The sequence below is a fragment of the Chroicocephalus ridibundus genome, chromosome 1 (genome assembly GCF_963924245.1).
Source record: "Chroicocephalus ridibundus chromosome 1, bChrRid1.1, whole genome shotgun sequence".
In the NCBI taxonomy this organism is placed as follows: domain Eukaryota; kingdom Metazoa; phylum Chordata; class Aves; order Charadriiformes; family Laridae; genus Chroicocephalus; species Chroicocephalus ridibundus.
Window position 1 is genome coordinate 209,382,300 of NC_086284.1, and position 13,351 is coordinate 209,395,650.

General features: G+C 37.8%; 1 protein-coding gene across 5 annotated transcripts in view; it reads right to left on the reverse strand.

Annotated features, from left to right (window-relative positions):
* Positions 1–13,351, reverse strand: part of CACNA2D1 (calcium voltage-gated channel auxiliary subunit alpha2delta 1) — a 430,557-nt gene that overhangs the window by 173,891 nt on the left and 243,315 nt on the right. For all 5 annotated transcript variants that reach the window (XM_063323544.1, XM_063323542.1, XM_063323543.1 and 2 more), the window contains exon 6: positions 7,992–8,121. In XM_063323544.1, the coding sequence (XP_063179614.1) occupies positions 7,992–8,121 (130 nt within the window). The remainder of the gene's footprint in view (positions 1–7,991; positions 8,122–13,351) is intronic.

Here is a 13,351-nt window from a genome sequence, read left to right on the forward strand (position 1 = left end):
CAGAAGGCAAATTTCTGCAGCTGACAAATAGGAACCCAGAAGATCAAGATACAAAACTTTTCAGAGCATTTCTCCACTGTAGTACAGATGGTAACCATGAAGTTTGGGGTTCTCTGAAAGCATGACTGAAACTGAATCAGAGAAAACTAGAACGTTTGCATGCAGGCACGGAGACCTACATGCAGTGTTTATATGTTTACTCCATAAAAGAAAGTTGGAGATGGAAATATGGAGATGGGAAATATTTTTTCCGCCAAAATTAGATCCATAATAAAACAAAACAATTTGGAAGTAAAAATAACAACTGGTAAAAGAAAAGCACTGCCACCACTTATGAAGATAACTTCTTTCAAAAGGATCATTAAGTCAACCCTGTAACCTCTTGGCATCCCTGTAACAAGTGGCTTTATAGGATAAAAGGCTTCATTATGAAAAAGAAAAGAGCCCATCATGAATCGCTAGGGAATTCTAAGTGGTCTCTCTGCTAGAATTTTATGTGGAATGATCTGTAAACTATTTATGGAATGATCTATAAAATATTTAAAATATATCTCTATGGTGCAGAAGTACTTGAAGTGTTAGCTGAGAAGACTCTTTAACACAAATTACCAGGTAGAAAAGTAAAAAATAATATCTGTTATTTCCAACTTCAGGCAAATAACAGGAACTAATAAAAGTCAAATGTTATCCTAAATGGTTTAGGCACAAACAACTATATGATATAATTTTCCCCTGATGTTCCTAAATAAGAATTTTATTTTTTTTTTTTAAGTTTTAAAAAATAAATAAATTAATATTCCAGAAAAAATGTTGATTGTTAAGAGGTGTCAATAATTTCATAAAGCTTTCAGTCACCTCCCACACTAATACATAGCAAATAAGAACCAAATCACTCATAGCTCTAGATTCATTTCTGAGAAACTTACTTAAGTTCAGAGGCAGAATATTTCAAAAGACCCATTTTCAGTAGAAATTACCGTTTAGAAAATTATATTTTGATGTAAGTCTGATATTAAGGTTCTAAATTCACTTCTGATTATTTTTTTTATATATATATATTTTGTTTTACTGAAACATTTTAAAAGCTAATTTGAAATGTTTAAAGTAAGACAACCTAGGTCTGGAAGAGTGCACAGAATTGCAACAAAAGTAAATTTTCTTTTAGATTTGCCACTATTTTCCCATGAAGAACCTTCAGTTACATTTAATAATTAGTTAGTCTTGGATAAACTTTCCAGACCAAAACATATTCACAAATATTCAGACCTAGAACATGGTGTTACAACATTTTTGTGGCGCATCATTATCAGGCAGATTTCTTTAAGTCTACACTGATAATTCCTTAGTACAGATGGCACCTTCAAAATAACACGTACCTAACCAATTCTATCCATGGCGTCTATTTCATAAAACCCTAAACACAGTAGGCAGATTATTATCTCCATCCACACAGTTGAGACCTCTAAAATCCACATCCTGATCTGTAGATCAACCTATGACTCTTCAAACTCGCACCCTCTTCAGGTCTGTGCCAAGGCACAATGGCATGAAGTAACTCATAGAAAGATTCACAATGCAAGCAAACAACCACTCATGCTGCAGTTTACAAATAAGTCAGATTTACAGGGAAAAAGTGAAGTAATGCCTGCATATCACTGTCAGAGGGCATCTAGAGCAGTCGGGATGTTCTCTAGGAGGATCAGAGTGGGTTTCAGTTCTTATTCTAGGGATTATTTCTATTTTTGTCTCCTCAATAATCACCTGATACATTAACATTGCAACAGGTTATGGGACAGGAATGAGAAACAAAGGCTCTCACATAAGCAACTAAAGTACAGACATGGTCCTGCCTTTTCCGTCCTCTGGTCCCACAGTTCTCACACCCCTCAGGTCTCAGCTGAGCAGAAAAGTGAGCAGACACATACGCTACAGAGATATCATAATACTCTATCCCTTATCAACCCAGAGTTGTTCTAGCAGATGTACTGCCAACAAATTTTTTTGTTTCAGCAAAAAAGACGACATAATGGCACAATTTCTTCCCTTTAACCTGCAACACTGTGTCCATCGGTAAGAACTCAGGAATCTTCCAAAATAACCTAGGACGGAAAAATACTCTATGCTTGGTATTTTTTATTGCCTTTTGCTATCTGAAACTGGTATACGGGATTAGTTTCTTTGACAAAACTTAGTCTTTCAAGAAGGAATACATTAAGGTTGGTTACCAGACCATCTTTCTTTATTCTACCTAATTATCTTAAATTTTGATAATTTAAGACAGAAGTCATGATAAACTTGATGCAGGTAAATATGCTAAGACCATCCAATAACCCTAATGTAACCCAAGTACCAAAATGTAATTGCCCCCTCGTGACGGATGATACTGTTCAAGTTTTTTTGCCTTCTGCATTCTGAAAGAAACAAGCTTTTTCCATCAAGTTAGAAAAGCTATTTCGTTTTGTTGCTTATTTAACAATTTTTTCTTTCAGGGAGCTTTAGTAAGCTACTTGAGGAAAAAAAAAATAATCATAATTGTCAGAACATAAAAAGCAATACTGACCCTGGAGTTCTTTGCTTAAGCTTCTGCATCAGTATTTTCCTTCCAGGTTTAATATTGAACCAACCAGGCAGCACTTAGGGACTTGCTTCATACTTACCCCAAGCCATTGTGTTTGGTATTTAAAACAAGCTGACGCTGAAAAATATTTAAAGGTCCACTTTGCTCTTTACATGTTTTCCCATATAACTCAGTAATTAAAAACATTGAAAATATATGGAAAGAAAAAATAGAACAAACAGTAATCTCACATGCCACATGCACGAGATATACATAATGATATAATCAAACTTTGATTTCTAAATTTAAGGGTGTGAACTTGAATCAGACACTCAAAACAATAATTTTTCAATCCCAGCTTTAGTAAAACAACATTATTCATTTATCTCTTAAAAGAAAACATGCAAAAATTAGTTCTAAATAGCTTCAGTTTCTCAGCTATAGGCAAAATATGTCAACAGCATCAACCTTAAAATATTTTGAACCAAGTAATTTAATTAATAAAACTGTCTTGCCTTTCTATTCTTGCTATTTAAACTGAATACAAAAAAGTACAAAAAAGTTTTATTATTCCTTTAGTCTTCTAAAACACACTGACCAATTATTTACATTACACTTAATCAATATTTTGATTCCTAAATAAATTTTATTTATTAGCCACACATAAGACTTTCCATGAATAAATGACAATGCACTTTTTCCTAGTTTTTTGGAGTTCATTTGGGGTTGGTTTGTTTGGGCTTTTTTAAGGGGAAATATTCTTGCTCCCATGGCTTTATTTCCCAACTTTTCTAAGTTTCATCCTGAAGAATATTTCTACACAAGAAGAAAGAAAATTCAGAATTTTCGGAAATTCAGAAAGTGAAGAAATTGTCCAATAATACAAAAGTTCCAGTCAAAGAGATAAAATTCTAGTCAAGACAAAAATCACTGTAGCATCAAACTGGAATTTGTCAAGTTATTCCTAAAAGTTAATTGCCCCTCACTAGTAAGCACTATTATGTTAAAATACTTAATATCTGGATATTTACAAATATGATGCACCAGTACAAATTGATATCCACTACTTGCTATCAAAATCTAATACACACGTTAGAAGATTTTAAAGAACAGAAAAATTTTGACTGCTGTCCCCATAAACTGAGGGTATGAACACAGTGTGTATATTTTGTGCTCATTAAGCTGTAAGAACCATCAATTAATCGTAACTCTATGTATGAGTGTTTTAATGGGTTCTGAGCAGGGGAAGCCTTTTTTCTTGCTGGTACCTGACCAAACATATTCAAAGTGATGTCGTCACATTCAAGGCACGTTACTGTCAACCTGACACTTTAATCAACTCTTCAATGCTAATCAAGTAGTGACATGTGGAAGCAATATTTCACTTTCTGATTTAGAGGAAATAAAGCAGGAGTAACACCACCCCACCCCCCACCCCCCCCCCGCCCCGAAAAGCAGTCCTTGTTTGTGTGCTTTGCCTAACACCTCTCCTAAAACTGTGACACCAGTACAGACTTACATCTAGAGCAACGGCGGTAGCAGATGGTATGTGATGCATCTCAAACAGCGAGGGCAGTGTGTGGAGGTACCCACCGGGCAGACTGACCTCACGTGCCTTGTGTTGAGGATTTCCTCTTACTGCTGGCCTGCGGTTCCCATTTTCTGCTTAGGGATAAGCAGGGTACAGTTTTAACGGGGATTTAGAAATAAGACTGATGTTAGTACTACTAGGAGATGCATGGCTAATTCCCAGTACATGTGGTGGAAAGAGGACCCGAGGGTCTGTTCTGTTTTCAGCAGCAGACTCATTTTCTTTCAAAGCCTAAATGGAACTCTTGAAAAATACTGAATTGAAAGCCTGATTGGGGTCTATTTCATTGGGATTTGCCTCTTCTGTGGTGGGACTGTAATCATAGAATCATAGAATCATTTAGGTTGGAAAAGACCCTTGGGATCATCGAGTCCAACCATCAACTCCACTCTACAAAGTTCTCCCTTACACCATATCCCTTAACACCACATCTAAACGAGTCTTAAACACATCCAGGGATGGTGACTCCACCACCTCCCTGGGCAGCCTATTCCAGGCTATTCCATGTCTGACCACTCTTTCTGTGAAGAATTTTCTCCTAATGTCCAGCCTAAACCTACCCTGCTGCAGCTTGAACCCATTCCCTCTTGTTCTATCACTAATTACCTGTTAGAAGAGACCAGCACCAACCTCTCTACAATGTCCTTTCAAGTAGTTGTAGAGAGTGATGAGGTCTCCCCTCAGCCTCCTCTTCCTCAAACTAAACAGTCCCAGCTCCTTCAATCGCTCCTCATAAGATTTATTCTCCAGGCCCTTCACCAGCTTCGTTGCCCTCCTCTGGACTCGCTCCAGCACCTCGATATCTCTCTCATATTGAGGTGCCCAGAACTGGACACAATACTCAAGGGGTGGCCTCACCAGTGCTGAGTACAGGGGGACAGTCACCTCCCTCCTTCTGCTGGTCACACTATTTCTAATACAAGCCAGGATGCTATTGGCCCTCTTGGCCACCTGGGCACACTGGATCCTCAGAAACAGGCAAATACATTAAGTCCCTAGACGTCTCCCTGTATCTGCTAAGGTTGGGCACCAGATACAGAGGAGAGAAAGCAAAAACAACTTTCATATCTCTTTCTGCAATCAAATAAACCACAAAATAATAATCTGGATGTAGTGAAAGGATATTTTGTAATGATTTGACATGTATTTCAACAGTAAAATAAAAAGGATCACGTCACAAGTAGCTCATCACTGTATTTCAAAATAAGCATATCACTGTATAGGTAGGAAACCAAAGAATATTTTATAGCACATACTATTTTGTCAGGTTTAAAGGGATGGCAAATCAGTAGAGAGTTACAGGCTAAACCAGTTTTGCAGTTTCAAAGGGCTAAATGGAGAATGGTTACATACATTTGGAATTTCATATGACAGAAATTCAATCTTTTTATTAATATTTTAAAAATCATAACTAATAACTGCAATAAAAATGAAACCCGAATAGGGAAGAAGGATTGCCATGGACAAGATATTGCTTAAGAGTCAGCGATTCTCAAATTCACAGCTTTGTACAGCAAAAAAATAATTAACATGACAAAGCATGATCAACAGATGCAAGGGAAAAATTCAGATTTAGGAACGCGCGTGGCTCTAACTGTAATTCTTCCTCTCTCCTAGAGACAAAAACCTGGTACTTTAAGAGGCAACAGAAGTGAAAACCAATCTCAAGGAAGACTAGGGAAGTCAAATGTGTAGTCATTGAAACCTGTTCTGTGAGATCCAGACATGAATTCTTTGCTTCTCTTGGCACCCTACAAAACTTACACAATAAGGGGAGGGGGGTGGGAACGAAATCTGCGTTCCAAGGTGTAACTCAGTCCAACAAAATTGGCTTCCAAGCAGTAAAAAGTTGCAAACTGTGTCTCATCCGCTGTTTCTCAGAAGGATTTGTTGTAATATCTGCTTTATAAATGTTCGCTAGCAGACCGTGATGTAGTCAAGGAATTGCAGATTTATTGCAAACTGTTTTCAAAGTGTACAAGTGTTCCCTACTATAGTGGGCACTGAAACCTCTATTGAAAAATGACAGTTTTGCTCATGTGAACAGGAAGAAAAATGACAACGGTGTTCAAAGATCTGTTATCACTCTTTCTAGGGTTCTAAAAATTGCTTGGATAATATTGCTTGTGAAAAGAAAATTAAACTCTAGTTTTGGAAATCTGCTGGTGAGTGACTACATTCCAATTGCTCACTGTGTTTCAGATGACACACGAACTCTGTTACTGTAAAATAAACCTAGTGATGATTTTGTGTTTATTGATATGAAGTCTGTGATTTTTCGGTATTCTCAAGCTGTTATCTCTGAAAGCACCATCTGTAAACCAAAAGTTACCCATCTACCCAACAACAGGATTTTGCTGACACAGAATTAGTCTTCCCTGTAATTTTCTAGGCTTCCACATCTCTGGTGATTAATATGATAGCCAGACCCACAGAATCATTAATTTCTCATGAACCATATATGTTGCACATGCAGTTACCTCTCTCAAAAAATGTACATCTCTGTCTTACTGTAACTTTATTAGAGACTAAAGTTGTACCTTTCCTAATGAAGTCATAGCCTGTCCTCATTTTTAGGTTAATGGGCTGTACAGTAACATTACCTGCATGTATTTTTAAGGGACGTAGGTGTAAATTCAACACATCATGATGACAATCTTATATCAAAGTTCACATGGTGTTCACAAATAGCCTAATGATTGGAGGCAAGGTTTTGCAACATTTCAACAGCGAAGTATCAGTTCTCTTCAAACAAAAACAAAGGAAACGGCCCGTCTCTTCCCTGTAATCCTGCAATTAAGGTGCACTTTACCACTTATTAAAGCCAGAATCCCAGAATAATCCTCTAGGTCTGTCAGTCAAACACACCATATAAGAATACGAGCTACTATGATTCTTTCCCCCATCATACTGACATTTCCATTTTCATCCCTGTGTCATTTATATAAGCTGCACACAACCATGGCCATGAATTTTAAAGAGCTCAGGTCATATTAGGGTCTTTTTCCTCCTGATGAGATTTTGAAAGAGGAGAAAGACTGCATACTTGAAATTAGAACCCTAAATTAAAAAAAAAAAAAAAAAAAAGCCTTAAAAATATGGATCCTATTTCTTTTTTCTTCCCCTTTTCTAAAAAAATGCAGCCACTTTGAATGCTGAAATGTCTTTATTGGATAATGATTTTTTTCTTGACGATGATCACAGAAAAAAGAAGTTATTTTCATCTTGAAAGATAACTTAAATACTTAATTTTGAAATACAATTAAAGAATCCTCAGCTGTAGATGCTTATTTTGTATATACTATTTTTGACATAGTTTAGAAAGAATTTATTCAAATTCTCTGCTAAAGTCTGTTACTGCAATTCTGGAACTGCACTGCATGCAATATAAGCACTACTGTCTCGCAACGCATGTTATTTGCCTGAACTGTATATGCTTTTGGGATACACAAAAATGTTTTCAGTACTCATCTCTGCCTGAGGCCAAAACCATGTAAAGAAGAGCTGTCAAGAACTGTTTGTATTAAATGAGAACACAGCATAGAGAAAGAATGGATAAGAAAATTAGACTACGTAAGAGCTTTTTTTCACCTCCAGTTTCATTTCTGAAACTCAGGTCCAATCCTAATGGATGTCTTTAACTACTACTTCAGTGGATGAATCATATGCCTAATAGAGCACTTCTCTGAAGTACTACTGAAAGAAGAAAAAAGGACAGTAACATTAAATTTGTACTAAAAATGGAGATGAAAATTGTGTTTGGAGGTTATTTGTTTTTAAGCATGGGACACAAATAATAGGCTTAGTGTTAAAATTAAATCGCTTTGTTCACATGCTACTTACAGCCTTCATAAATATCTGTTGGTATGTGGACTGCTGCGTGTTGGTAAGATGTTTGCCGTCGGAAAACAGGATCTTCTTCAAATACTGGTCTGATTCTCTGGCTGCCAGATTCAGTGTCATTCTTTTCAGGCTTTTTAAAGAAAGACATGTAAAGGGCAAAGTATTAAAAAGTATGCTAAAGACATTTGCATTCACATTTGCCTCTTTCTACACAACAGATTCATAGCCTTTCTTTTGTAGCTAAGATTTTGCATTTGTGTAGAAACACACTTATTTGCTCCAGGTCCAGAAATATTTCTGTATATTTTATTTTGAATTATGATGTACCAATGCAATTCAATGAAATGAAGAGCTACAAAAGAAAAACGAGAGCCTGAGACCTTACACATCTAATTTTCATAGGTGTGTGGAATTTTTACAACCATAATGCAAGGCAAATATTTTACCTTTTATTACATGTAATAATTTGTACTTAATCTTAAATATAAATACTGTATATCTCATTTTTTCATTCTGTAGATTATATAGTTAATCACAAATCTTAAATTGATACCACTAATATACATTTAATAAATAAACTTTTGAGAAACAGCGGTGCACATCCGGACAAAGAAAGGAAATCATGCCTTCTTAAAACTTCTGTTTTACACAGGTTTTGTGCATTGGCTTATTTTAATAATAAATTTCAATGAGAAATTTCAATGTTAATAAATTTCGTACTCCCCTGGCTACAGCTGCCTGAGTGGAAAGGTTCCCAAACACTCAGGTGCTCACCACCACCTCCCATCCCCTCTCACCTGTCTCCACCCCGGCTTCTTGATTCTTTCCAATTCATGCAGTCATCTGGACTAGTTTTTAAAAATTTTGAAAAGCAGAGGCTTTTTCTAACTTAGCTACAAAAATTGCATGAAGTGCGGAAACCAAGGAGGTAGCTCAGACCAAAGGGGAGGTTGCAAGGCCTTCACCTGGCTCAGCTGCAGCTGGACCAGGAGGCCCCGTGGCATGAGTAGACCGCCACTTACAGCAGTGAAGAATCAACTACAATGCCCCATGATTACTCAGGCCAGCAATTGTGGGCAATTATAAGGAAATTTTTAATACTACAGAGTCATCGGTTTTTGAGAACATGTTATGCTTGAAAAATAGTGCTGACAAAGAAGCACCTGTCTGGTCAGTGTGTGTTGAGGTTATAATTTTAAATTACCCACAAAGTAATCTAATTGAACTGCATGTGTTTCTTCATCTGCTTCATCACAGGGTTACAGGCAAATCTTATAAGTATAGGTTCAAAATGTTGCCTGAAGTAAACAGCAGCCTGAGATGGGTTTCAAGGAGGTGTTTTCCTTGGGAACCACAAAAGGCAGGACTCATCTAACCAGTGACATCCACTGATTTCAACAACATGGCAGTGTTGAGCTCATCACCCCAGGCTGCCTTCATAGGCAGTGAAGAGAAATGGGCATCTTTAGAGCGTAATTCATCTCATCTCAATTAGACACCTATTTTCCCATGAGATGAATCATGCCTTAGAATTGCCTCCTTCTTCCCATTGACTATAAAGGCAGCCCTAGGGAAATTCACCTAGATGGAGAAGTCTGCGACATAGCTGTCTAGAATTAGGTGAGATGAATCTCATAATACAAGTCTATTAAACGTCTAGAAGAAAAGAAGGTGGGTGCTAATTTTGATTGCTTTCACACAGCATAGCTACTCTATCTTACGCTAAGAAGTTAAACTTGTTATCTAGTACTTAACCCCACTCTGGCGGATGAGGCAGGAAGGAAAGCATGACTCCTAACGCTCAAAGAGATTGGGAGGGGACAGAGCCAGGACAGCTGACCCAAGCTGACCAAAGTGATATTCCATACTATATGATGCCATGCTCAAGCATAAAAGCTAAGAGAAAGGAGGAGGGGAGGGGGCCATTTTTTTATTAAGGTGTTTGTCTTCTGGAGCAACCGCTGTGTGTACTTGGGCCCTACTTCCCAGGAAGCGGCTGGACATTGCCTGCTCATGGGAAGTAGAGAATAAATTCTTTTGTTTTCCTTTGTTTCCATGCACAGCCTTTGTTTTTCTTTATTAAACTGCCTTTATCTCCACCCACTAGTTTTTTGTCATCTTATTTTCTCCCCCCTGTCCTGCTGGGGAGGGGGAATGATAGAGGGGGAAGTGATAGAGCATCTTGGTGAGCACCTGGTGGCCAGTGTGACGGTGTTCTCCCCCTTCCTAGGAGCCAACCTCACCTTTACCTCCCGTAACCCTGCTGGTGCCTGTAATGGTGATGGCTGCACCTGGCTCAACATGGTTTTGATGATACAGATAACAACACAATAGCCAAGGGCTAACTTCAGCAATGCTGGTACTGCGGTCAATATGCAAATATGACTCTAGGTCAATCATCCCATAAATACTGATCAGCACAAGAGCCCCTTGAGCTCTCCTGAATGACAGTGAGCTGTACGCCAGGATCTCCCTTTGCGGAGGGACACCGCTCAAGGTTACTTTTACTTCTTGAGATTGAGAGACTCCTTGCCACAACGGATCCTCGGTAAGTGACTAATACCATGCTAAACTTCGAAATCTTAGAAAAGTGATATAAAGGATTGATTGCGCATAATAATTCTTTAGGCATAAACCATTGACCAAGTCTGAGACTAGGATTGGATCTAGCCACCCCTAGACCCCTCTCTGAGAAGGAGTTTAGAAAGCAAGAGAGTCCTTTCTGAACCTCATGACCCAACAGGAGGGTCTCCCTGACAGTTTTGTCTGACCCTGTCCTCTGTGCAGTGAATAATCTAAGTGTGCCTTGCCATCTTGAATCTTGTTAAAACACTGTCACATTTACCATCAAACTTTGCTAAATCCCTGTTTCATACCGATGAATGTATTGCTGCTTCTCTCTGAGTGAAGTGCATTGCTCCATCCACAGCAGCCAGCCAAGGTCAACCCACCACAAACCATTGTAACTGACTGAAATGTGCAAACTGAAGCCAGGATCAGTAACAGACTATGTGTTCTATGATTTGAAATGACCCAGCATTATGATAGCTTCAGACAATGTACTTTGGCTCAATTTTTACATAGGTTTTCAGTGGATTTTTTTCTTCTACATTATCACACAAGATTCCCCCCATCCTGAACTGGAATGCTACACATTAAGCAAATTCTGGAGTTCTTTTCACAAGTTATGTTTGGGCTTCACGCTGCTCAAAGTAACGAGTTTGTCTAATTCTGCAAATGCAATCTCAATAATCAATCGTTCATGTGAGAAAATTTCTCTCCTGCTAGAAAGACACTTGATTTTAAAAACCCCTAACACTCTTATTTCTGAAATTAGTACCAATGACCACAAACTCTCGATGCTTTCATAGAACACTTCAAAAAAGAACTGGGGACCACAAGCCACATTATTACAATACAACACTAGAATGACTGGGTACCATAAGATTTTTTCCAACTAATTTTACGCAAGAAATATTTGGGAGGGAGGGGGTATGATAAGAGAAAAAGAGGGTAAACAATAAGGTCCTTCCTAGCAGGTCTTTCACAGGCATTTTCATACTACAGTATATTTAGATTTTTGACCGAACTTCCTTAAGCGTCTGAACCTAAAATTATCATGTTTCTTCTGCTTGGTATTTCAATTTCATTCCAAGTAATAGATACTAGTTTTCATCCTCTCCCATCACTCATGTGTTATGGAAGAAGCTTCAAGTCGGCTGCCAAAATTTGATTAAACTTTGTTGAAACTGAAAGGGTTTAAATAACCCACCTGAATGCCTTAAACTCTCAAATGCAAAGTCTACTTCCCACATTTCTAACAGTACACACACCCAGCCGACCCCCCGCAAATGCCTATGGTAAAGACTGAACCTACTTCCTACCAACGTTCCATGATACCAAAACCAAAAATTGAATCTAAAACCTCTTCAACTATGTTTTTCTCAATTTAATTGATTCACCTGCTCCAGCTGAACTGCATTTTATATCTATAAAATATATTTTATTTTATATCTACCTCTGCAGCCTTGATGGGGGGCAGTGGATCTATCAGGACTACATAAAATAACCTAGAAGCCTTTGCACCCCAAGCATTGACTTTTCCTGGGAGGATTTTGTGATGTACAACTCTGATACTGAACCAATGCATCTATCTGGCCCCCCAAACCCACAGACACCAAATGACAAAATCCTTTAAAATTTTGTAGTTTCCTTCACACAGGATTAATTTTGCTATTAAATCTAAAGGTGTCCGTGCTAGTTCCGCACACGACAGGCAAGTATCAGAAGCATTAAAGGCAAAACTCTCTTGAGCTACTACCTCCTGACCAGCAAGACTAGTGCTGTGCCAGGCCTTACGTATCCAATGTTTATAGTGACTCTTCTTTATAAAGTAAAAACTACTTAGTTTTCATTTGCCAGATTTATGAATTTCTAGTCACCTACATCTAAATTAAAAAACAAAACCAAAACCATAATATTAAAAGGAAAACCTCAATGTTATTAATTATTTTAGTCTGGTATTTCTATCCAAAGCCTGTCAGATTGTGGCATCGGTTGGTACAGTGTTAATACCCAGTTAAACTTTGTTTTCGGGAAAGTAGTGAATAACATATTTTGAAGGAAAGTAATCCAGCATGTGAATATAATTAAAACCCAACTCCAACCAATTTCTCTCTCAAGTCAGGAGCTGAAATACAATCAATACTGGCACTGGAAAATCCCACAGGAGAGAGTGGCTGAAGATTAATTTTCTATCTATTCAAACCTGGCCTTCGCTTATTGAATTACATCGTTACCTACCACTGACAGTCAGCAAAATAACTCACTCATTTCTCTGCAATGAATCTCCAGACCAATTTCTCCCTCCCTTGTGAGGCAGATAAAATCCATTTCTCTTTTCAGTTCACATTTGTGCCATTTTAAGCCCTTATTTTTTTAAAATAAATGAAGTATTTTTTCATGTGTCCAGCGTTCACCATCAGAATAAAGGGAAATTGATATAGCAGCTAAAATTCAGGTAAAGTGGGTTCTTCTGTAGCTGTTTTTTGTGATCTTGGATAAATTACTTTTGGCATGATCTGAAATAAACTGGAGGTTACTTTCTGGTTTTTGTATGCCAAATACATAGCAGAAATAATGCCACTTCTCTCTCAAGGGCTTTGTGAGCAGAAATTAATGTATGTACATGAGGTAACGGGAAGCTTTATGCCCAGAAGCATCACTGACAAGATGCCTATAGAAAAGCAAACAACCATTAAAACAAAATGAAACGAGGCCGTTTCAAGAACCTCCGATGTAGTTTAGCTGCCCATTTTACTGCAGCCAAACATATCCCGATTGCTTTTCACAGCAGTTAT